At 37.3% G+C, this 22593-nt stretch overlaps 1 protein-coding gene across 3 annotated transcripts in view; it reads left to right on the top strand.

Moving 5' to 3' along the window:
• Positions 1-3821: 3821 nt before the first annotated feature.
• LOC107568999 (rho GTPase-activating protein 23-like) overlaps positions 3822-22593 on the top strand; it is a 133747-nt gene continuing 114975 nt past the window's right edge. For all 3 annotated transcript variants that reach the window (XM_016255000.1, XM_016254999.1, XM_016254998.1), the window contains exon 1: positions 3822-4244. In XM_016255000.1, the coding sequence (XP_016110486.1) occupies positions 4236-4244 (9 nt within the window). In that variant the 5' untranslated portion in view covers positions 3822-4235. The remainder of the gene's footprint in view (positions 4245-22593) is intronic.

Genomic DNA, 22593 nt, shown 5'->3' with positions numbered 1-22593 from the left:
CATCTCACTAAATTAGAATGTCATGGAAAAGTTTAACTCAAATTGTGAAACTTGTGTATTAAATAAATTCAATGCACACAGACTGAAGTAGTTTAAGTTTTTGGTTCTTTTAATTGTGATGATTTTGGCTCACATTTAACAAAAACCCACCAATTCACTATCTCAACAAATTAGAATACTTCATAAGACCAATAAAAAAACATTTTAGTGACTTGTTGGCCTTCTGGAAAGTATGTTCATTTACTGTACATGTACTCAATACTTGGTAGGGGCTCCTTTTGTTTTAATTACTGCCTCAATTCGGCGTGGCATGGAGGTGATCAGTTTGTGGCACTGCTGAGGTGGTATGGAAGCCCAGGTTTCTTTGACAGTGGCCTTCAGCTCATCTGCATTTTTTGGTCTCTTGTTTCTAATTTTCCTCTTGACAATTCTCTATGGGGTTTAGGTCTGGTGAGTTTGCTGGCCAGTCAAGCACACCAACACCATGGTCATTTAACCAACTTTTGGTGCTTTTGGCAGTGTGGGCAGGTGCCAAATCCTGCTGGAAAATGAAATCAGCATCTTCAAAACACAATGGACCAACACCAGCAGATGACATTGCACCCCAAATCATCACAGACTGTGGAAACTTAACACTGGACTTCAAGCAACTTGGGCTATGAGCTTCTCCACCCTTCCTCCAGACTCTAGGACCTTGGTTTCCAAATGAAATACAAAACTTGCTCTCATCTGAAAAGAGGACTTTGGACCACTGGGCAACAGTCCAGTTCTTCTTCTCCAGTTGTCGTATTCCAAGAGGAATACGACAACTGTAGCCAAATTCCTTGACACGTCTGTGTCTGGTGGCTCTTGATGCCTTGACCCCAGCCTCAGTCCATTCCTTGTGAAGTTCACTCAAATTCTTGAATCGATTTTGCTTGACAATCCTCATAAGGCTGCGGTTCTCTCGGTTGGTTGTGCATCTTTTTCTTCCACACTTTTTCCTTCCACTCAACTTTCTGTTAACATGCTTAGATACAGCACTCTGTGAACAGCCAGCTTCTTTGGCAATGAATGTTTGTGGTTTACCCTCCTTGTGAAGGGTGTCAATGATTGTCTTCTGGACAACTGTCAGATCAGCAGTCTTCCCCATGATTGTGTAGCCTAGTGAACCAAACTGAGAGACCATTTTGAAGGCTCGGGAAACCTTTGCAGGTGTTTTGAGTTGATTAGCTGATTGGCATGTCACCATATTCTAATTTGTTGAGATAGTGAATTGGTGGGTTTTTGTTAAATGTGAGCTAAAATCATCACAATTAAAAGAACCAAAGACTTAAACTACTTCAGTCTGTGTGCATTGAATTTATTTAGTACACGAGTTTCACAATTTGAGTTGAATTACTGAAATAAATGAACTTTTCCACGACATTCTAATTTATTGAGATGCACCTGTATATATAATACATTTAAAAAAAGAGCGAGTACACAAGAGCAATTCACAAACACAGGACCCTACAAATAATAATGACAACTACCCAGGAGGCCCATTGTTATAGCCTATACTTTACATCTAGAAGGCTAGATATACTTTGCACTGTATAATGCCAAGCTATCATACCATGTCCTTTTTCCAGGCCAAGTCTATTAGACCTGACTTCCACCTTTTGAGATTTAGAAATTAAGCAGTCTTTAAAAGCCATATCATATGTCATTATAATAGTGTATAACATGTAGACCTATAGACCTAAGAAACCCTATATATGTGACCTTTTTCAGTTTCAGCACATGCCCCTCAAAAGGTCTGTGTACGGCCCTGTTTGAGTGGAGAGTGGAAGCTGAAGGCACTTTGCAGGACATGGAGGTCATTATAATAGTGTATAACATGTAGACCTATAGACCTAAGAAACCCTATATATGTGACCTTTTTCAGTTTCAGCACATGCCCCTCAAAAGGTCGTGGAAGGGCCCGTTTTGAGTGGAGAGTGGAAGCTGAAGGCACTTTGCAGGACATGGAGGCGCCAGCGCGATCACTCATTTGCATTTTTTTCTTAATAGTGGAAACATCTTAAAATACTCCATAATTTTTGCTCATAAAGGTAAGAGTAATACATTCGGAAATGTAAAGGGTCTACTTTTATTTGTGTGCATTCACAATATCAACAAAACGTTGTGCTTTTATAAAATAAATAGGAAAACAGAGGATGCGCTTGCCATCTCGTCTTGAACAGGAGCGCTTCACAATGATGAACCGAAACTCTGCGAATTGAGTCACAGATATGATAAATATATCTATAGAAGAAAGCTTTAAATTACTACTTTAAAACTAAATTATTCAAATCGAAAAAAAAAAAATCTTTCATTAGGCTATATGTAATCCTTAAAGATGCATCTCTCTAAAGGCACGTCCAATGAGGAGATGGCGAGTCATTTTTTCATCACCATCTAAACTATAAAAATAAGGAAAAGCCTTAAACAGGCCCGATTATATTTTTTCAGATTTTTATTTTGCTCTGCTCTGAATACCTTAAAATTTAAAGGATTTGCTGCAACGCAATTTTGTCTGATATGGGAATTATTTATTGGCCTATTTTTTTAATCCATGCAGCAAATGCTTTAAAAACAGCTTTAAAAATTACTTTATTGCATTCCAGATGATTTTAAAGAACGTTACACTAAAATTTTACGGGTAGCTTGAATGTAAAACATTGCCATGAATTCATTGTATTCCCAGTTGTAAAATAGCCAACAAATTAATTGTTGTAGGCTAACCCGATCTCATGAAAGTGCGTATAGCACGATTTTCTGTTCCTATTTGGCGTAATGTTTATACGCAGAAATTGACTTTGGCGTGCAAAAGACTGATGAATTCATAATTAATGGCATGGCTGGTTCAGTCGACAGAAATACGAGACACACGGGCCTATAATAACTGCTGAAATGTTTGCGGGGCAAATCTCAGGTCAGTCTGAGCGCTCATGGTACACACAGTGCATACACATACACACTCTAACGCACAGCCGCATAGCCGTGTGTGTTAGAGAGAGACGCATGGAAAGAGTTTCAATTTGAGTTTTGATGTTCAATTTATTATAAGAAACTGATAAGATACTGATTTTAGTTGGTCTAAATTAAGTAGGTTAGGCACAAATTTGCATATATGGGTTCCCTTCTAGACACGAGTGCATATGTGCTTCATAACCGTGCACCCCAGGGGGCCCGTTGTAATAGCATGCACTGGGGCCCGTCATTACTAAGTTATGCCACTGAATCTGAGGTGTGGGAAACACTGGGTCCACACCAAGAGTGAGCTTGCTGTTCTTGAGGGTTGGAAGTTTCCCACAATTTAGTTTAAGGGAAATGATGAGAACGTCCTGAGAACCTTTGCCTGCTTTACATTTATGTGTGAGTGTGGATATATGACAGTTTGCATTATTGGGTACATATTTAATAAATAAATAAAAATGTTGGGAAAAACAAAAAATAGAAACTTAAAAAACTACATTTCCCTTGGTCCTTCGACAAACATAGGATAGGATTGACTGGTTGCAGCCCAATAAGATGACAGCAGGGACATATGGCTGGATAACCTAGTAAGATCCCACAGATGGTTGTCATTAGGGACAAATCTCTCCATGGAGAAATAGGTGTGACAGCTGATGGAAGGTCCAGCACAATCATTACTATCTGAAGTCACATGACCTCCCTCCATATTATCCTTCTGATCCCCTGCTCACAGCTTGTAATTTGCTGTGTGTGTGTGTGTGTATAGAGGCAGAGGAAGGGAGGAAGACAGGGGGAGGGGTGGTTAAGTGGGGAGGAAAGGACAGAGGATGAGAGGCAGAGTGATTATCCCAGCTTACACACAGCAAACACATGAGTAACAGGAGCAGTGCGTGAAAGAGCGAGCATTTACAGAATACATTTTCCTGACCCAGAAAGATGGGGAAGATTGTGCACCTATTTTTTTTTTAAACAAAGTCAACGAGTAACAGCAGCGGGGAGGAGAAAGAGGTGAGGTGGAGGGGAGATCCTGTGCTTTTCTGGACATTGGTGACTTGACTGTTACAGTGAAGAGGAGTCAGAGAGACACGAGAGGAGGCACACAAGGGGTCATGTTTTTTTTTGTTGTGAGGCACGATAGCTTGTGTCTTCTCTTCTGGAGTATGTGCGTGTGTGTGTGAAAGATGTCTGAAGAGTATGACAGATGAGCAATACCATGTCAAGAACTAGGAGTCGGGGGAGCACTCACTGAAGAAATGGCTCAGGTGAGGAGGTGACTGAGGGTGGGTCACACATAGATCACAACTCTTTATTTTGTGAGAACGAGAGATGCACGCATACTCATGGCTTTAAACAAATCTCACAACAGATACAGCATGCTGGGAGTGTGTAACGTGTTTGCAAACCCCAGAGATGCTCAGAGGAGCAACAGTGTGAGAGAGGTGTGGGAAGGAAGACTTTAAAATAAACATTATGTCATAATGTTGAATCTGTATGCAAGGACTACAATGAACATTTTGCCACACCTGCCAGTGGCTGGTAACTTGGGAAAATGTACAGACCGTGAAACTCTATGTGCATTATTTCATTAAAAAACAGACAGAACAAATTGGGAAAAACATCTAATTGCAATTATTATTATTATTAATCAATAACATTATCAACAAAGAAATAACACTATAATACTATTTGATTGTAAAGTATTTAATAATAAATAATACTACTAATAATAATACTTCCATTTATGGTTGCAGTTTTTTTCTTTCTTTCTTTGCTTTCAAACATCAAACCATAGAGCTTTTATTTTGGTGCAAAACCACAAGGAAACTTCTCTTTTAAATTGTTTCTCTTTTGTCGACATCAGATTTATATATAATTTTAATTAAAAGTTGTGAAGATATTTGCTGCATGTTACATTTTAAAATGCTAGTTATAAGTGACTTACAACACTTGCAGAGAATTTGTGTGGAGAAGCATTTACTGTGAACTGCTCAGAGACACTGAAAACAGCTATCATGAGCAGTTCACAAGAAAAGATAACAGTGCTTCACTAAGAAACTGGCAGCTCATCAAATTACATATTTATTTAATTACAACACAGTCTTTGTAATTTCGTCACCTTGGAATTATAAGGTTCTATCTGACATTTATTTTGTCAAAATTGAGGTATTCACATATTCGTTTCCTGTGACAACTTATTTACATTATGTGATGTTTTTTTTTAAAGTTCTGTACATTTTGGGACTTTTTATTTAGAAAACAAAAAGGTTCTATCTACAAAGTCGAACTCTAACTTGGTTCTATAAGGTTCTATCTGTGAGCCAATCAGCACTTTGAATGCACACAAGAGGGCCAAACAGAATCAACAGAATCAACTTGTCGCTAGACTGCTCCGTGACAACACGAAAGATGAAATGTTAAATATTTCAAATGTAAAATATTTTAATAATATATAGCCAGTGAAACATTTTTCAATGTTTATTATCTCTTAAAGAAGAGATAAAAAAATTATAAAAGAATGTCTGTTTTCTGATTTTTTTTATTTTTGTAAAAAGTGTATAGACCCTAGCGACCAGAGGTAGGCATATGTAATAGTGTAAGTATATATTTTTTCTGCACAACAATAATTAAATATCTGATGACTCAATAAATACAATTCACATTTATTCCTCAGAGTGTCACTGTTTCATAGACAATGACAATGTTTGTCATGACTGTTTCACTCATAATTACCACAGGCATAAAACAAAATGGCTTTACTGCAGAGCAATTACTGTATGCAATGAAATATAAGTGTCACAGTCATTTGATGGTGGATGTGGTGAATAGTGATCAAAATGTTGTTTTTGAAGACATTGAAAACTATAGTTTTGAGAATATGGTTGAGATTGCAAATATGAGCCAGATGCTGAATAAGTGCGCTCTGACGATAGTGATGGTAAAATCATCTGCTCAAATTGAACCCTTCCAAGTTAAAAAAGGTAACGCAATATGCTTTATTGTATTCCTTTGTAATTGTTATTAAAATATCTGGAGAGTTTTGCGCTATTGCAGCAGTTACAGATCCCGTGTTCTGGGTCGATATAAATAATGCTGAGTTCACACTGCACGATTTTTGCCCGATTTTTCACTCGCTGACAGGTTTTGCGAAATCGCCAACAAATGCCCGACATCGGAGGCAAATCGGTGCTCGTGCACGTGAGTGACAATCACGCAGTGTGAATTATCAAAGACGCGATCTGAGGGAATCGCCGACACGTCACCGACGCCCGCAAAATATTTGGCATGCTAAATATCTGGAGCTGTCGCCGATTCACAATCACGCTATGTGAAATGAGTTCTGACTGAAAAAAACATCGGCGATGACCTACAGCCAACAGAGACCAAGATACAGGGCAGAGGGAAGTTTGGTATATATATATATATATATACAGTATATTTAAAATAATTACAGTCTTGCTCGCGAGAACTCCGGTCTGATGCACGTGGGTTCTCGCGTTATTTCCTTATCACTTCTCGCGTGTGTTTTGTTGTGAAACGTAGTTTGCGGACCAGACAGAGCTGTCGGCGATTCTTCCTATTGTGAAGTCATGCAGTGTGAAACCCCCTGTCGCCGATCCATCGTGCAATGTGAACACAGCAGCAACTGAATGCTACCCCAGATAGTCACGCAGTGTAAAAACAACGGTGATACGACGAGTTTGAAAATCCTGCAGTGTGAACTCAGCATTAGACCCGATATGTAATGACTAGTGCAACATTCATGCATTTAAGGGTTAAACAACTTTGCTAAAGCATTTTGTTTTCTTGAAGTTTAAAGTTTTAAAATGTCTTAAATTGTACATTATTAAGCCTTAAAGTCAAATGGTCATCAATTTATTTGATGAGGTCTTAATTACAACAATAAATGTTAACATGTTATCTCAGCCATACTGATCTCTAGAGAGATCCCAAAGTCCTGGTCAGATGTATTACAGTTGCTGTTTAAACTGTTCCTGCAATGATATGTTTAATTACCCACCATATTCCTGGCTAAAATTAACACCTGCACTGGACAAAACATTTAGCATTGCCTTTTATGATTTACTTTAACAAGAAAAAAAAGCCCTAAAATATGAAATAAATTTCATAAAAAGCACTTAATTTACATTTCTCATACATATCGACACAGTGTTACAACACTAATTTTATGTTTTAAATTATGAGTAAACTGTTTGTATTTATTGAAAATTGTTGCTTCATTTGATGTTTTACAAGGTAGAACCTTATAATTCCAAGCGGACCTGTTGACCTGTTCCAAAAATCCCCATTTACAGATTTGAGAGGATTTTGATATTGTGCATTTAGAATACATTTAGGGTCATTTTCATGTATGAAAGAGACTTGTTCCCCATATCACTTTTGCTACATGGAATGCAAAATCTTTGAAGCTCAATATCTCGAAATCACTCAGAATGCAGATAGAACCTTATAATTCCAAGGTGGCGATTTGATAATTTTTGATAATTTAGTTCATGCTCCTTGTATCTCAGCAAGTTTAATGGATTATTTCAGCTAACTATAGTTTCAGCGCTGACTTATGCCTAAACTACAATTGTTTACCTTTTCATAGCAGTCTGTAAAGTATGAATGTTTTATGCTATCGTGCATGAATAAATGTCTCGTGGCATTCACTTTGTGTAACGTTAGGTTACAGCAGAGCAAACTACTGTCGACTACATTGTTTTCAGTTCCTTATGCTCTTCGTTTGAATCTTGCAATGTTTTAAAGGGGTTCTATAATGCTTTTACACTTTCAACTTCCTTTATTGTGTAATGTTGTTGCTGTTTGAGCATAAAAAAGATCTGCAAAGTTACAAAGTCCACTCCAAAGGGAGCTATTTCCTCGAACACCTCTACTGCCAGAATGTTCTTCCCGGAACCTACACATCTCAGTATCTCGAATTTAAATAATTCCTGCCCAAGGCATGACCAAGAGGGCAAGGCCTAGTTGAGTTACGTTATAGTGTGTTTTCACCATTTGTAGTAGATGCTGTTTCAAGTCAAGTCAAGTCACCTTTATTTATATAATGCTTTTAACAATACAGATTGTGTCAAAGCAGCTTTACGGTAACAAAATAGAAAAATATTGTGTCAATACAAAAGGGCAATAGTAAACACTCAATTTTTAGTTAAAGGCAGTTCATCATTGAATTAAGTGATGTCATTGTCCAGCTCAGTTCAGTTTAAATAGTATCTGTGCAATCAAGTCGACGATATCGCTGGAAATTAAGTGTCCACAACTAAGCAAGCCAGAGGCGACAGCGGCAAGGAACCAAATCTCCCTCTGTGACAGAATGGAGAAAAAAACCTTGGGAGAAACCAGGCTCAGTCGGGGGGCCAGTTCTCCTCCGGCCAGATAAACTAGCAGGTTGATCCATGCTGCAGCAAAGTTAGATTGTGCAGAGGGCTCATCTGGATCCGTGGTCTTGTCCCCGATGGCCGTCTAGGAGACAAGGTCTTCACTGGGGATCTGTATCTGGGGCTCATCTAGTTGTCCTGATCTCTGCTGACATTCAGCGCTGTAGAGGTCCTCTCTAGGTGCTGATCCACCATCTGGGCTGGATACGTACTGGATCCGGTTGACTGCAGTGACCATCTGATCTGGATACAGACTGGATATGTTGGCTACGCTGACCTTGGAATAAGAAAGAAAGAGACTAATATTAGCGTAGATGCCATTCTTCTAACGATGTAGCAAGTACATCGGGTGTTATGAGAAGTGTTCCCGGTTCTGGTTGTCCTAATTAATGCAGCCTAAAAATCCTTTAATGGATTTGAATATTAGAAATGTGTTAGTGTGTTATGTGTAAACCAGGTTAAAGAGATGGGTCTTTAATCTAGATTTAAACTGAGTGTGTCTGCCTCCTGAACAATGTTAGGTAGGTTATTCCAGAGTTTGGGCGCTAAATAGGAAAAGGATCTGCCGCCTGCAGTTGATTTTGATATTCTAGGTATTAACAAATTGCCATAGTTTTGAGAATGCAGCAGACGTGGAGGACTGTAATACAATAAGAGCTCATTCAAATACTGAGCTGCTAAACCATTCAGGGCTTTATAAGTAATAAGCAAGATTTTAAAATCTATACATGTTTAATAGGGAGTCAGTGCAGTGTTGACAGAACAGGGCTAATATGGTCATACTTCCTGGTTCTAGCATGAACTCTAGCTGCTGCATTTTGTACCAGCCTGGAGTTTGTTTATTAAGCGTGCAGAACAACCACTCAATAAAGCATTACAATAATCTAACCTTGAGGTCATGAACGGAAGAATTAACGTTTCTGCATTTGACATTGTGAGCATAGGCCGTAATTTAGATATATTTTTTAGATGGAAAAATGCAGATTTACAAATGCTAGAAATGTGGCTTTCAAAGGAAAGATTGTTATCAAATAGCACACCTAGGTTCCTAACTGATGATGAAGAATCGAAAGAGCAGCCATCAAGTGTTAGACAGTGTTGTAGGTTATTACATGAGGAGGTTTTAGGTCCGATAATTAACATCTGTTTTTTTCAGAATTTAGCAGTAAGAAATTACTCATCATCCAGTTTTTATATCGACTATGCATTCCGTTAGTTTTTCAAATTGTTTTTCAAATTGTATGTGGTATGGTATGTTTTGCCGGGCCGCGAAGAAATATAGAGCTGAGTATCATCAGCATAACTGTAGGGCTGAAATTATTAGTCGACATTATCGACAACGTCAACAATAAAAAAATTTCAACAAATATTGTTGTTTTCGAGTAGTCGTTTCATCTCTTTTTAATATTTTTAAATTGCTAAAATGTTCAAAAAAGCATCTATTATATAATATCCATTTCTGATGTCGCCAATTATTAGAGATGCACGCAGTGTGAAACCCCCTGTCGCCGATCCATCGTGCAATGTGAACACAGCAGCAACTGAATGCTACCCCAGATAGTCACGCAGTGTAAAAACAACGGTGATACGACGAGTTTGAAAATCCTGCAGTGTGAACTCAGCATTAGACCCGATATGTAATGACTAGTGCAACATTCATGCATTTAAGGGTTAAACAACTTTGCTAAAGCATTTTGTTTTCTTGAAGTTTAAAGTTTTAAAATGTCTTAAATTGTACATTATTAAGCCTTAAAGTCAAATGGTCATCAATTTATTTGATGAGGTCTTAATTACAACAATAAATGTTAACATGTTATCTCAGCCATACTGATCTCTAGAGAGATCCCAAAGTCCTGGTCAGATGTATTACAGTTGCTGTTTAAACTGTTCCTGCAATGATATGTTTAATTACCCACCATATTCCTGGCTAAAATTAACACCTGCACTGGACAAAACATTTAGCATTGCCTTTTATGATTTACTTTAACAAGAAAAAAAAGCCCTAAAATATGAAATAAATTTCATAAAAAGCACTTAATTTACATTTCTCATACATATCGACACAGTGTTACAACACTAATTTTATGTTTTAAATTATGAGTAAACTGTTTGTATTTATTGAAAATTGTTGCTTCATTTGATGTTTTACAAGGTAGAACCTTATAATTCCAAGCGGACCTGTTGACCTGTTCCAAAAATCCCCATTTACAGATTTGAGAGGATTTTGATATTGTGCATTTAGAATACATTTAGGGTCATTTTCATGTATGAAAGAGACTTGTTCCCCATATCACTTTTGCTACATGGAATGCAAAATCTTTGAAGCTCAATATCTCGAAATCACTCAGAATGCAGATAGAACCTTATAATTCCAAGGTGGCGATTTGATAATTTTTGATAATTTAGTTCATGCTCCTTGTATCTCAGCAAGTTTAATGGATTATTTCAGCTAACTATAGTTTCAGCGCTGACTTATGCCTAAACTACAATTGTTTACCTTTTCATAGCAGTCTGTAAAGTATGAATGTTTTATGCTATCGTGCATGAATAAATGTCTCGTGGCATTCACTTTGTGTAACGTTAGGTTACAGCAGAGCAAACTACTGTCGACTACATTGTTTTCAGTTCCTTATGCTCTTCGTTTGAATCTTGCAATGTTTTAAAGGGGTTCTATAATGCTTTTACACTTTCAACTTCCTTTATTGTGTAATGTTGTTGCTGTTTGAGCATAAAAAAGATCTGCAAAGTTACAAAGTCCACTCCAAAGGGAGCTATTTCCTCGAACACCTCTACTGCCAGAATGTTCTTCCCGGAACCTACACATCTCAGTATCTCGAATTTAAATAATTCCTGCCCAAGGCATGACCAAGAGGGCAAGGCCTAGTTGAGTTACGTTATAGTGTGTTTTCACCATTTGTAGTAGATGCTGTTTCAAGTCAAGTCAAGTCACCTTTATTTATATAATGCTTTTAACAATACAGATTGTGTCAAAGCAGCTTTACGGTAACAAAATAGAAAAATATTGTGTCAATACAAAAGGGCAATAGTAAACACTCAATTTTTAGTTAAAGGCAGTTCATCATTGAATTAAGTGATGTCATTGTCCAGCTCAGTTCAGTTTAAATAGTATCTGTGCAATCAAGTCGACGATATCGCTGGAAATTAAGTGTCCACAACTAAGCAAGCCAGAGGCGACAGCGGCAAGGAACCAAATCTCCATCTGTGACAGAATGGAGAAAAAAACCTTGGGAGAAACCAGGCTCAGTCGGGGGGCCAGTTCTCCTCCGGCCAGACAAACTAGCAGGTTGATCCATGCTGCAGCAAAGTTAGATTGTGCAGAGGGCTCATCTGGATCCGTGGTCTTGTCCCCGATGGCCGTCTAGGAGACAAGGTCTTCACTGGGGATCTGTATCTGGGGCTCATCTAGTTGTCCTGATCTCTGCTGACATTCAGCGCTGTAGAGGTCCTCTCTAGGTGCTGATCCACCATCTGGGCTGGATACGTACTGGATCCGGTTGACTGCAGTGACCATCTGATCTGGATACAGACTGGATATGTTGGCTACGCTGACCTTGGAATAAGAAAGAAAGAGACTAATATTAGCGTAGATGCCATTCTTCTAACGATGTAGCAAGTACATCGGGTGTTATGAGAAGTGTTCCCGGTTCTGGTTGTCCTAATTAATGCAGCCTAAAAATCCTTTAATGGATTTGAATATTAGAAATGTGTTAGTGTGTTATGTGTAAACCAGGTTAAAGAGATGGGTCTTTAATCTAGATTTAAACTGAGTGTGTCTGCCTCCTGAACAATGTTAGGTAGGTTATTCCAGAGTTTGGGCGCTAAATAGGAAAAGGATCTGCCGCCTGCAGTTGATTTTGATATTCTAGGTATTAACAAATTGCCATAGTTTTGAGAATGCAGCAGACGTGGAGGACTGTAATACAATAAGAGCTCATTCAAATACTGAGCTGCTAAACCATTCAGGGCTTTATAAGTAATAAGCAAGATTTTAAAATCTATACATGTTTAATAGGGAGTCAGTGCAGTGTTGACAGAACAGGGCTAATATGGTCATACTTCCTGGTTCTAGCATGAACTCTAGCTGCTGCATTTTGTACCAGCCTGGAGTTTGTTTATTAAGCGTGCAGAACAACCACTCAATAAAGCATTACAATAATCTAACCTTGAGGTCATGAACGGAAGAATTAACGTTTCTGCATTTGACATTGTGAGCATAGGCCGTAATTTAGATATATTTTTTAGATGGAAAAATGCAGATTTACAAATGCTAGAAATGTGGCTTTCAAAGGAAAGATTGTTATCAAATAGCACACCTAGGTTCCTAACTGATGATGAAGAATCGAAAGAGCAGCCATCAAGTGTTAGACAGTGTTGTAGGTTATTACATGAGGAGGTTTTAGGTCCGATAATTAACATCTGTTTTTTTCAGAATTTAGCAGTAAGAAATTACTCATCATCCAGTTTTTATATCGACTATGCATTCCGTTAGTTTTTCAAATTGTTTTTCAAATTGTATGTGGTATGGTATGTTTTGCCGGGCCGCGAAGAAATATAGAGCTGAGTATCATCAGCATAACTGTAGGGCTGAAATTATTAGTCGACATTATCGACAACGTCAACAATAAAAAAATTTCAACAAATATTGTTGTTTTCGAGTAGTCGTTTCATCTCTTTTTAATATTTTTAAATTGCTAAAATGTTCAAAAAAGCATCTATTATATAATATCCATTTCTGATGTCGCCAATTATTAGAGATGCACCGAAATTCCGGCTGCCGAAAATTAGTTCACCACTGAGGCTTCACTTTCAAAGGTGTGATACTTTGCGTATTATCCCACTCTGCGCTCCACTTATTGACCGTTCATTAAAGCCCTTCACAGGCCTCAAACTTAGGCCCTAGCCCGGCCCTGGCCCGAGACGCTCAGGCCCTAGCCCGGTCCGTGTCCAACAGCTTATAAGAATTACTGGCCCGAGCCCGTCTTTTTTCCCCCCTTCTCCCAAAACAGCTTATACTACTGTTTCAGCTATTAAAATAGTTCAGTTTTGTATGTAATGGCAAAGTTATTATATTTCGTTTTTTTTGTTGTTTTTTTAGTTAATTTAGAAAAAACGTTTGGAGCATTTTTTGTTCGTTAAATATAAGTTTTTGTTTTTTAAAGTAACAACCAAGTGGCCAGACAGTGAGCTGATCATACCCTATGTTTGATCAATTTAGCCTTCTCAAATAATTTCGACTTGCCTAAAATAAAAATCTATAGATATAAAACAGTTACCACAATATCAAAAAGAAGATACTATGTCTGCTTTTGAAGAAATTGATAGCAAAATTTTGGAAGAAATAGTACAGTACCTTAAATCGTCAACATGCTATCTTGACACACTTCCCACATATCTTTTCAAAAGGGTGCTTAACTGTTTGGAAGCAGATCTCTTAGAAGTGGTGAACGCCTCACTTCTTTCTGGGACTTTTCCAAACTCCCTGAAAACTGCAGTTGTTAAACCCCTTCTGAAAAAGAGAAATCTTGATAACACCATATTGAGCAACTATAGACCAATATCAAATCTTCCTTTTATAGGAAAGATTATTGAAAAGGTAGTCTTTAATCAGCTGAACAAATACTTAAACTCAAATGGATACCTGGACAATTTTCAATCTGGTTTTCGACCGCATCACAGCACAGAGACAGCACTCATTAAGATAAATGATATTCGCTTAAATTCTGAATCTGGCAAAATATCAGTGCTGGTACTACTAGATCTCAGTGCTGCGTTTGATACTGTCGATCATAACATACTACTAGAGAGACTGGAAAACTTGGTTGGGCTTTCTGGCATGGTAATTAAATGGTTCAGGTCATACTTAGAAGGGAGAGGTTATTATGTGAGTATAGGAGAGCATAAGTCTAAGTGGACGTCCATGACATGCGGAGTCCCACAAGGCTCAATTCTTGCACCGCTCTTGTTTAGCCTGTATATGCTCCCACTAAGTCAAATAATGAGAAAGAACCAAATCGCCTATCACAGCTATGCAGATGATACCCAGATTTACCTAGCCTTATCTCCAAATGACTACAGCCCCATTGACTCCCTCTGCCAATGCATTGATGAAATTAACAGTTGGATGTGCGAGAACTTTCTTCAGTTAAACATATATATATATATATATATACAGTATATTTAAAATAATTACAGTCTTGCTCGCGAGAACTCCGGTCTGATGCACGTGGGTTCTCGCGTTATTTCCTTATCACTTCTCGCGTGTGTTTTGTTGTGAAACGTAGTTTGCGGACCAGACAGAGCTGTCGGCGATTCTTCCTATTGTGAAGTCATGCAGTGTGAAACCCCCTGTCGCCGATCCATCGTGCAATGTGAACACAGCAGCAACTGAATGCTACCCCAGATAGTCACGCAGTGTAAAAACAACGGTGATACGACGAGTTTGAAAATCCTGCAGTGTGAACTCAGCATTAGACCCGATATGTAATGACTAGTGCAACATTCATGCATTTAAGGGTTAAACAACTTTGCTAAAGCATTTTGTTTTCTTGAAGTTTAAAGTTTTAAAATGTCTTAAATTGTACATTATTAAGCCTTAAAGTCAAATGGTCATCAATTTATTTGATGAGGTCTTAATTACAACAATAAATGTTAACATGTTATCTCAGCCATACTGATCTCTAGAGAGATCCCAAAGTCCTGGTCAGATGTATTACAGTTGCTGTTTAAACTGTTCCTGCAATGATATGTTTAATTACCCACCATATTCCTGGCTAAAATTAACACCTGCACTGGACAAAACATTTAGCATTGCCTTTTATGATTTACTTTAACAAGAAAAAAAAGCCCTAAAATATGAAATAAATTTCATAAAAAGCACTTAATTTACATTTCTCATACATATCGACACAGTGTTACAACACTAATTTTATGTTTTAAATTATGAGTAAACTGTTTGTATTTATTGAAAATTGTTGCTTCATTTGATGTTTTACAAGGTAGAACCTTATAATTCCAAGCGGACCTGTTGACCTGTTCCAAAAATCCCCATTTACAGATTTGAGAGGATTTTGATATTGTGCATTTAGAATACATTTAGGGTCATTTTCATGTATGAAAGAGACTTGTTCCCCATATCACTTTTGCTACATGGAATGCAAAATCTTTGAAGCTCAATATCTCGAAATCACTCAGAATGCAGATAGAACCTTATAATTCCAAGGTGGCGATTTGATAATTTTTGATAATTTAGTTCATGCTCCTTGTATCTCAGCAAGTTTAATGGATTATTTCAGCTAACTATAGTTTCAGCGCTGACTTATGCCTAAACTACAATTGTTTACCTTTTCATAGCAGTCTGTAAAGTATGAATGTTTTATGCTATCGTGCATGAATAAATGTCTCGTGGCATTCACTTTGTGTAACGTTAGGTTACAGCAGAGCAAACTACTGTCGACTACATTGTTTTCAGTTCCTTATGCTCTTCGTTTGAATCTTGCAATGTTTTAAAGGGGTTCTATAATGCTTTTACACTTTCAACTTCCTTTATTGTGTAATGTTGTTGCTGTTTGAGCATAAAAAAGATCTGCAAAGTTACAAAGTCCACTCCAAAGGGAGCTATTTCCTCGAACACCTCTACTGCCAGAATGTTCTTCCCGGAACCTACACATCTCAGTATCTCGAATTTAAATAATTCCTGCCCAAGGCATGACCAAGAGGGCAAGGCCTAGTTGAGTTACGTTATAGTGTGTTTTCACCATTTGTAGTAGATGCTGTTTCAAGTCAAGTCAAGTCACCTTTATTTATATAATGCTTTTAACAATACAGATTGTGTCAAAGCAGCTTTACGGTAACAAAATAGAAAAATATTGTGTCAATACAAAAGGGCAATAGTAAACACTCAATTTTTAGTTAAAGGCAGTTCATCATTGAATTAAGTGATGTCATTGTCCAGCTCAGTTCAGTTTAAATAGTATCTGTGCAATCAAGTCGACGATATCGCTGGAAATTAAGTGTCCACAACTAAGCAAGCCAGAGGCGACAGCGGCAAGGAACCAAATCTCCATCTGTGACAGAATGGAGAAAAAAACCTTGGGAGAAACCAGGCTCAGTCGGGGGGCCAGTTCTCCTCCGGCCAGACAAACTAGCAGGTTGATCCATGCTGCAGCAAAGTTAGATTGTGCAGAGGGCTCATCTGGATCCGTGGTCTTGTCCCCGATGGCCGTCTAGGAGACAAGGTCTTCACTGGGGATCTGTATCTGGGGCTCATCTAGTTGTCCTGATCTCTGCTGACATTCAGCGCTGTAGAGGTCCTCTCTAGGTGCTGATCCACCATCTGGGCTGGATACGTACTGGATCCGGTTGACTGCAGTGACCATCTGATCTGGATACAGACTGGATATGTTGGCTACGCTGACCTTGGAATAAGAAAGAAAGAGACTAATATTAGCGTAGATGCCATTCTTCTAACGATGTAGCAAGTACATCGGGTGTTATGAGAAGTGTTCCCGGTTCTGGTTGTCCTAATTAATGCAGCCTAAAAATCCTTTAATGGATTTGAATATTAGAAATGTGTTAGTGTGTTATGTGTAAACCAGGTTAAAGAGATGGGTCTTTAATCTAGATTTAAACTGAGTGTGTCTGCCTCCTGAACAATGTTAGGTAGGTTATTCCAGAGTTTGGGCGCTAAATAGGAAAAGGATCTGCCGCCTGCAGTTGATTTTGATATTCTAGGTATTAACAAATTGCCATAGTTTTGAGAATGCAGCAGACGTGGAGGACTGTAATACAATAAGAGCTCATTCAAATACTGAGCTGCTAAACCATTCAGGGCTTTATAAGTAATAAGCAAGATTTTAAAATCTATACATGTTTAATAGGGAGTCAGTGCAGTGTTGACAGAACAGGGCTAATATGGTCATACTTCCTGGTTCTAGCATGAACTCTAGCTGCTGCATTTTGTACCAGCCTGGAGTTTGTTTATTAAGCGTGCAGAACAACCACTCAATAAAGCATTACAATAATCTAACCTTGAGGTCATGAACGGAAGAATTAACGTTTCTGCATTTGACATTGTGAGCATAGGCCGTAATTTAGATATATTTTTTAGATGGAAAAATGCAGATTTACAAATGCTAGAAATGTGGCTTTCAAAGGAAAGATTGTTATCAAATAGCACACCTAGGTTCCTAACTGATGATGAAGAATCGAAAGAGCAGCCATCAAGTGTTAGACAGTGTTGTAGGTTATTACATGAGGAGGTTTTAGGTCCGATAATTAACATCTGTTTTTTTCAGAATTTAGCAGTAAGAAATTACTCATCATCCAGTTTTTATATCGACTATGCATTCCGTTAGTTTTTCAAATTGTTTTTCAAATTGTATGTGGTATGGTATGTTTTGCCGGGCCGCGAAGAAATATAGAGCTGAGTATCATCAGCATAACTGTAGGGCTGAAATTATTAGTCGACATTATCGACAACGTCAACAATAAAAAAATTTCAACAAATATTGTTGTTTTCGAGTAGTCGTTTCATCTCTTTTTAATATTTTTAAATTGCTAAAATGTTCAAAAAAGCATCTATTATATAATATCCATTTCTGATGTCGCCAATTATTAGAGATGCACCGAAATTCCGGCTGCCGAAAATTAGTTCACCACTGAGGCTTCACTTTCAAAGGTGTGATACTTTGCGTATTATCCCACTCTGCGCTCCACTTATTGACCGTTCATTAAAGCCCTTCACAGGCCTCAAACTTAGGCCCTAGCCCGGCCCTGGCCCGAGACGCTCAGGCCCTAGCCCGGTCCGTGTCCAACAGCTTATAAGAATTACTGGCCCGAGCCCGTCTTTTTTCCCCCCTTCTCCCAAAACAGCTTATACTACTGTTTCAGCTATTAAAATAGTTCAGTTTTGTATGTAATGGCAAAGTTATTATATTTCGTTTTTTTTGTTGTTTTTTTAGTTAATTTAGAAAAAACGTTTGGAGCATTTTTTGTTCGTTAAATATAAGTTTTTGTTTTTTAAAGTAACAACCAAGTGGCCAGACAGTGAGCTGATCATACCCTATGTTTGATCAATTTAGCCTTCTCAAATAATTTCGACTTGCCTAAAATAAAAATCTATAGATATAAAACAGTTACCACAATATCAAAAAGAAGATACTATGTCTGCTTTTGAAGAAATTGATAGCAATGCACTATATTATATGTATAATCGTTTTCTTAAATTCATTTTAAACCTCTTAAATCAAATTTTGTTTTTTTTAATAATTTTCAAAGTTTTTAAATTCCTTGTTTTATTGTTGTGATTATTGTTTTTATTTTATTTTATGTAAAGCACTTTGAATTACCATTGTGTATGAAATGTGCTATACAAATAAACTTGCCTTGCCTTGCCTATGTAGTACAGTATTGTTTCTGTTTGCAATAGCCCTACTGTGCTGTAACATGGTGTGGTATATGGGCAACTCTGGAAACGCTGCCCTCTAATTCATTGATCTGCTAACAGCTATCTTATGCTCACGTGTTCTGATAATAATAGCTTTCTAGGACTAAACATTATTTGGATAATTGGTAAAAAAAAAAAAAATCTCTTAATAGCCCTATTGTTAAGACCTACCTGAAAAACTAAAAAGCTATTTATTTCATTTTTTAGGCCTATCGTTATCATCTGATTACAGCGATGTGGATGTTTGCACGAGCTCTGCAGTTCAGTAAAGTACTCCAGTAAAGTCCAGCCACGTCACGTTTATTTATTTAGTACTTTATGCAATAGATAGCCTTAAATCAAGCAGCTTTACAGCATTAAACATGAAAAACCAAAGTAAGTGTTGCTTTCAGTTAGAATTACAACTTGAATTTCTGTTATAACGCAGCTCTCCAGTGTGGAGCTAGCTAACGATAAAATATTTTTATTAGTGGGGGAAAAAACGTTTAATTAAAGTGATAGTTTGGTTTGCAGCGACCAAAGCTTGATCTAGCTCAGGACTGTTTTGGTTATCATAACCCTATAAGGTATTTTAAGAGAGATTGTTGTGAATAAAATAGTTTATCCAAAATAAAATGTCTTATCACTTAACCTTTATTTTGTTTCTTATCCATATGACTTACAAAAAGAGATTTTAGGCAGAATGACGTGTAATTTAGCTACTTTCTCATATAGCTAATTAAATGGTGAATAAGAGTTTCTCTACCATCTCATTTTGTGTGCCAAAATATTTATTTGTATAATTTATTTGTATAATTGTAAGTAAATAATATGACTTTCAAAAGCTGAAGTGATTACCTTAATTTATTTGTTAGAATATGTATAACTCAATGTATTAACTAATTGCAAAAGATGAATAATCAAAAAATGTCTACTGATTAATCAGTCGATTCATTGTTCTAATAATCATAAACTAGTTATTTGGGGTCAAGTTGTGTTTTTTTGATGAAAGGCTTAATAACAGCCAGTTTTAAGGATTTGGGGACATATTTTTGGGGACTAATAACAATGACAAATTCATAATAGTCAGAATAGGATCTATGACTTCTGAAAGCACCTCTTTTAGGAGCTTAGATGGAATAGGGTCTAACATGTTGTTGGTTTAGATTATTTAATAAATTTATGCAATTCTTCCTGTCCTATTGTAGAGAATGGGTGAAATTGTTTTCTGGGATTGTAATCTGATGCGATACTGTAGCTGACGGCTGCATGGTTACAATTTTATCTCTATAGCGATCTTGGAAGTAAAGTAGTTCAATAAAGTCATTACTGCTGTGCTGTTGGGAAATGTCAACACTTGTTGATGCTTTATTTTTCGTTAATTTAGCCACTGTATTGAATAAATATCTGGGGTTATGTTTGTTTTCTTCTAAAAGAGACGAAAAGTAATCAGATCTAGCAGTTTTTAATGCTTTTCTGTAGGATAGGTTACTTTCCCGCCAAGCAGGCCCGGACTGGCCATTGGGAGGAGCACCGGGAATTGCCTGGCGGCTGATTTGGCCCGCTGCTCTGTTTTGTTGTTTTATTTAGATATTATTATTATTAATAATATTTTATATTTTTGCCTTCTCAATGTACTAAAGTGATAATTTCCGATTTTTAATTCGCTAATAAATCGCTAATAAATCATAAATCAGTTAGTCTTGACTGGCAGCGCTGCGCTTTACAAATCAGCTCACGTGTGTTCGACGCTTCCGTCAAACGGTTCCGAACAGAACCGATGCGCGGGACTCGATGAAAGAAAGGAAGCGGCCATCACTGACCTGTTCAGGGCTTCAAGTGCAGGTCAGTTTAATCTGTAAATACGCTAGATAATTTTGTTTTATTAACGTAGTTGAGTATTAAACTGCTAGTATCTGTTGGGCCCCATTATTATCATCATTCAGAATGCTGTGCTAAATAGGATATCAATATCGATTGTAAAGTTACATTAAAAAATTTAGCAGAGACAGATATTCACATGGATTTATTGTACAGGGAGGGGGGGCGCTTGAGCAGACAGCAACACAAAAATAATATGAGTAACATGCTCACAGCCTAATAATTCAATAGTGTATACTTTTTCAACAAATATATAATACTAATTTTGACATTTAGGCACTTTGAGAAATTGTGTTTTAATACACTACCTGTCAAAAGCTTTTGACAGCTTTTCACACGCAGTGCTGAAACCCTATTGAAATTGTAAGATTTTTTTATTATTATAATTATTATTTTTCTCCGCTAAAACTGATCGTGCAGACCAAACCGTAAGGCCTAGAGAGCTGAAACTTGGCCAGAAGGTAAAGCTGCCTGAGGGGACATTCTGACAAAACTTTTGCGAACTAGTCCTAGGTTTTTTGCCCGATCGGAACCAAACCACTGCAGGAATATTCTCTGGACAGTGAATATCAATAATTATCAAAAAAAAAGATGACATCTCTACTCACTGTTGCAATGGGACGCCAAAGCGTTCGAAAGTCGCGGGCCAATTTTATGAAAAGGCCTATAACTTGTGAACGAAATTAGATAACTGCACCAAGCACGTGTATGAGCAAAATTTTTAGTCCAATTTATAAAAATTGCGCAGATCTGCCACTTGGTGGCGCTATAAGATCGAAGAAACTATAACTAGGCAACCGTTGGTCCGATCAACTTGAAAATTGGTATACAATGTCTTTGTCCGAAGCAGTAGTGTCTATGAGGAAATTCGCGTATCTCAAAAAACATGGCCGCCATTGGCCAAACAAATTTTAAGCACCTATTTGACAAGGTTAACGGAGGTTGATCGGAACGAAACTCAGTGGGCCCTAAAGGTCTGTAAGAATTGTGAAAGAAATCAGCCACTAGTTGGCGCTAACGAGTTTTATGGCTCCGTAATCACGTGGTGTTTCACACATCCACACAATATGCATAACATTGGATAGATCTTCTCATAACGAGTAACTTTGCCTCAAGAACCATTGCTGTCAATCGAATCGTATATTAAATATTTACAAATATGTTCAAAACCAACTTTTGCGAACTAGTCCTAGGTTTTTTGCTCAATCTCGATCAAACCACTGCAGTAATATTCTCTGGACTCTCTAGATCAATAATTATATAAAAAAAATATTTTGTTCTTTGGTTAGCTATAATGGGGCAATTTTAAAAGGGGCGTGGCCAAATATACCCAAAAGCCTAAAAATCTAAACGAAAACTCAAAACATTACAAAACTTGGTGACAACATGTGACAGAAGACGCTTAACAAGCATGCAAAGTTTCATAGAGATTTGGACCATAGGTGGCGCTATAACAGTTAAAACGGTCTCAAAAACACAGTATTTCTGAAGTAAATGACCTCAAATTGTAGAACATGTTCATATATTCACACAAACACTAGATCTTCATATTATATGATAGATCTCCTCATTCTGAACAACTTTGCCTCTGGGACTAATGCTGTCAATCAAATCGTTCATTAAATATTCAAGATTATTTAAAAAAAATACTTTTGCGAACTAGTCCTAGGTTTTTCGCTCAGTCTCGATCAAGCCACTGCAGTAATATTCTCTGATCTCTCTAGATCAATAATTATCAAACTAATTTTGAATTTTGTCCTTCGCTTACCTATAACGGGGTCATTATAAAAGGGGCGTGGTCAAATATACCTCAAAGCCTATAAAACCTAAACAAAAACTCAAAACTTTATGAAACGTTTTGAAAACATGTGTCAGATGACTCTTAACAAG

Source organism: Sinocyclocheilus grahami, unplaced genomic scaffold, assembly GCF_001515645.1.
Source record: "Sinocyclocheilus grahami isolate Dianchi unplaced genomic scaffold, SAMN03320097.WGS_v1.1 scaffold1301.1, whole genome shotgun sequence".
Lineage (NCBI taxonomy): Eukaryota > Metazoa > Chordata > Actinopteri > Cypriniformes > Cyprinidae > Sinocyclocheilus > Sinocyclocheilus grahami.
This window is presented reverse-complemented; position numbering and strand designations above follow the sequence as displayed.